At 40.4% G+C, this 4,053-nt stretch overlaps 1 protein-coding gene across 1 annotated transcript; it reads left to right on the top strand.

The window, feature by feature from the left end:
• Positions 1–1,827: 1,827 nt before the first annotated feature.
• LOC140774839 (cytochrome b561 and DOMON domain-containing protein At5g47530-like) lies at positions 1,828–3,775 on the top strand. Its single transcript, XM_073117985.1, has 3 exons — positions 1,828–2,566; positions 2,813–3,067; positions 3,230–3,775. Exons 1-3 carry the CDS (start codon positions 1,940–1,942, stop codon positions 3,542–3,544), a joined length of 1,197 nt encoding a protein of 398 aa, XP_072974086.1. The 5' UTR covers positions 1,828–1,939; the 3' UTR covers positions 3,545–3,775.
• Positions 3,776–4,053: the final 278 nt, after the last annotated feature.

Raw genomic sequence — 4,053 nt, 5'->3', positions numbered from 1 at the left:
CACTCCACTCATCACCACCACCATTATCCGCACTAAATCATGTTTTCGTCCTAGTTGCAGTTTGAATCTGTTAAGAATATAAATACAAAAAACGTAGATCAAGGAGTTACGGATCAATTTCACTTATTTTCATAATTTTCTGACTTCAGGAGAATATTTAATAAATATTTTTTTTTGATTGCACGGACTATTTCTTGTAAGCCTATCATGTTCCATGATAGAAAGGTATATTCTATCTTATTTAAATTATTTCTTTAAACTTTATAAATTACCCTCAGGGTGATTTTACTTACACGGTTTACATAAGCTTTGATTTAGTTAATCTTATTTTAGTTTTAAATTATTCTTATATCAGGGGTTATTCAGATTATTTTATTAATTTCAAGAATACGTTTACTTAATTTTTATGATTGCAACAACATATTGTCAATTTTTTTTTAAAAGTTGAATGGAACCAAAGTTTCAACTGCACATGAGATAAAGATGAAAACATGTGTAATGTGGTTGTTTTACAACTCTTCTACTTACCTGATGAAAGATAAAGAAAAATGGCACAGATGACAAATGTTAGTGCGGAATATTCTTGCACAAAAGATGAAAAACTCCATTTCTCAAAAGAAAAACTGAAACTGAAAATTAAGCCCCCGTGTTTGGTCTTCGCTGAATAATTAAAATAAATCTATATCATATTATTGAATTGTTTGGTGAAGCCGTTCAAGTTGCACAACGGAAGTGTGGAAAGCGTATACATTTGACTGCGTAAACAAAGAAGACTTTTGATTTAATTGTAATGATAAAAGATGACCGACTACATAACATGTGGCGTAGTTTTCACCAACCATGACCAGTCTTTGCAACTCCATCGGCATACTTCTAATCTCCGTACTCTAAACCGCGTCAAACCGTAGACCGAAGCTTGTGCTTTGTTCCATCTTGATCCCTTCTAACTTAGATGTCTGTTCAACGAGGTCGACGAGGAAGACAGAGACACTGTAGGAAAAGTAGTAGATAAAATCTCCCATCTTAGATATTTTGCACTTAGGACCTTGCATTTTGGGTATTTGTAAATTTTACTTTACAAAGAGTAAGTGGCATGAAAAAGATAAATATTCGATTAGTTCGATTCTTATGCGATAAATTTAACTCTGGTATCGTGATAAACTTGGCCTCTTGTATCTAATATGATTATGGACTCAAGTCTTGAAATTAGCTACCTTAGATACGAGGATAACGTTACATAGTCCTCCGCAGCCCTAATACAGGCGGGAGCCTCGTACTATCTCGGATGCCGTTTCTAGTTTCCTGCAATTAGTTAAGCATTGATTGAATGAAGATGGAGTGTTTATTGAGAATCCTACAAAATGACAGGTGCGATCGGTAAAATGCGTACCCTGAGAGTGTGCTTCTAATCACAAGTCTATACTTGTAGGGTGTTATATGTAAATTCCCAGATAACAATTTAACACGATGTTAGTGTCGTTTGGACCAATAAGAAAAATGAGTTATATCGAGCTTAAATCAAAGAAAAATCTATCTAGTATCGGTAAATCTCAACGGTTGAGCTATAGTGGTGACTTAATCAACATGATACGCATGTTGACAAAGAAAGGACATCTGAAAGGCAAAAAAGCAGGGGAAAGAAGCATAAGACTTCCAGACTAATCTCATCTTTACCATCTCTCCAACTCTTGCAAGATCTGGCATCCTAAAATTTCAATACAGAAAATGACAGCGATGGAGAGATAGAGAGAGAAGAAGCTTCCATGCCGGACAAGCCAACAACCCCAACTTCCCCCGACTCTCCTTTCTCTTCTTTGTCCCATTTATAGGCCACCTCTTCCCTCTCTCCCCCCCAACATCTCCTTCCACCTCTGACCTAGAGTTATCTGAAAAGAAAAAAATTGCAGCTAAGTTTGCTCACAAACCCACATCCCAAAAGATGGCTTTTCCTATGAGGCCAGTAGCCATCTCTTTCCTCCTCCTCTTGGGTCTCTTATTACCTTCTTCCTCAGCCCAGAGCTGCTTCTCCGAGACCTTCTCCCAGAACAGGCTCTATTCTACCTGCACCTCCTTACCGGAGCTCAGCGCCACCCTTCACTGGACCTACCACTCCTCCAATGGTACCGCCGACGTGGCATACCGAGTCCCCCAAACCACCTCCGGTTGGGCCGCGTGGGCCCTCAACCCCACCTCCTCCGGGATGCTCGGCGCCAACGCCATCTTCGCCTTCCACGACTCCTCCGGCGTCGTCACCAGCATCTCCACTATCCTCTCCTCCGACAACTACAGCCCCACCATCAAGAACGAGAGCTTGAGCTTCAAGGTGTACAGCCAAGAGGCCGAGTTCTCGAGCGGGGCATACACCATCTACGCCACCGTGGACTTGCCCAGCAACAACTCCAAGCAGAACATGGTGTGGCAGGCCGGGACTCAGTTCCAGAACGGGTTGCCATTCGGCCACCCGACATCCGGCGGGAATATCGCGTCTGCGACCAGCTTGGATTTCACCTCCGGGCAGGCTGTGGCCAGCGGCGGAGGGTCGAATTCGAGGCTTCACCGGAAGAATGTAAGAATATCTAACCTATTTTCATCTTCATCTTCATTAGTAGTTAGTTAACTAGATCATCTGACATAAAACATTCTATAGTAGATGAATAAGAAAGATCTTTTTGTATTAATTTGTTCTGCCATATCTTAACTTTCTAGATAACATTAGAGGCAGTTCTGCTTATGAAGATTTCCTCTGTTCATTTTGATATTGATCTGATTTGTAGTTTTAGTTTAGAGATAACTTGGTTGGATCTGTGTACAGATTCATGGAGTACTGAATGCTGTGAGCTGGGGTGTTCTTCTTCCTCTTGGAATTATGATAGCGAGGTACATGAAGGTATTCAAATCAGCTGATCCTGCCTGGTTCTACCTCCATGCTGCCTGCCAATGCTCTGGTTACATACTTGGGGTTGCTGGGTGGGGTCTTGGCCTTAAGCTTGGGAGTGAGTCCAAAGGAATTACTTATCACAGCCATCGAGTTATTGGGATTGTCCTCTTTTGTCTAGCCACACTTCAGGTACTTCTTTCGAATTGACCTTAAATATCTGTGAAAGTAAAAGTGCATCTGGTAAATTTACCACCGTGAACCAGATTCGTATAACTAGATGGATGAAGTTCTACTAAATTCTCACTTTGAGAATTGATGATGATTCTAACTCATAAATTGATGTCCTTATAGGTGTTTGCACTTCTCCTAAGGCCTAACAAGGATAACAAGTATCGCATCTACTGGAATGTCTATCACCACACTGTCGGATACTCGGTGATTATACTGAGCATTATCAACATCTTCAAAGGTTTCGACATCTTGAACCCTGCCAATAAGTGGAAGAACACCTACATTGCAATCATCGCGACGCTGGGTGGCATCGCATTGTTTCTTGAGGTCTTTACATGGGCAGTAGTTCTGAAGAGGTCAAGGAGCTCTGAGAAATCTCACCATGGTGTTAATGGTGTTAATGGATATGGAGGAAGGCAGCATCCAACAGTATAGATGTAGTTTATTGTTTTGTTGCGTGTGCGCGTGTGTGTGCTTGGAGGTGTATTTTGATGAGAGGACTCTGGTCTACTTTGGTATACTGAGGGAGAGATGAGATGGTTGATAGCATAGTAGTGTTTCTTTCGATTTGTCATTTAGGATAGAATATTTTTTAGTTTCCCCTTTTTGAGGCTATGTATGATGTTCTATATTTATAGTTTCATGTTGATAGATTATTTTTTCTTATACAGTTCTTCTTACTTTTCTCTGCACCTTTATTCTGCTTTGTTCTTTTCTATTGCTTTTAGATCTACAGGAAGTGCCAATTACATAATTTGTTTGGTTTTTCTGGCCACTGCTAAACTGCTTCCTTTCGCCTAGTTTAACTCTTTTACTTTCTTCTCTTAACCACATCTTCAGAAGTAGAAGAAGTAGTACACTAATTGGAAGTTCCAATTTTGTAGATAATTCATGCTTATAGCCGGCGGTTGGAAGATACATTCCTTTTTTTTTTTGTCAGGCTA

This window comes from Typha angustifolia, chromosome 13, assembly GCF_048772165.1.
Source record: "Typha angustifolia cultivar Huaian chromosome 13, ASM4877216v1, whole genome shotgun sequence".
Lineage (NCBI taxonomy): Eukaryota > Viridiplantae > Streptophyta > Magnoliopsida > Poales > Typhaceae > Typha > Typha angustifolia.
This window is presented reverse-complemented; position numbering and strand designations above follow the sequence as displayed.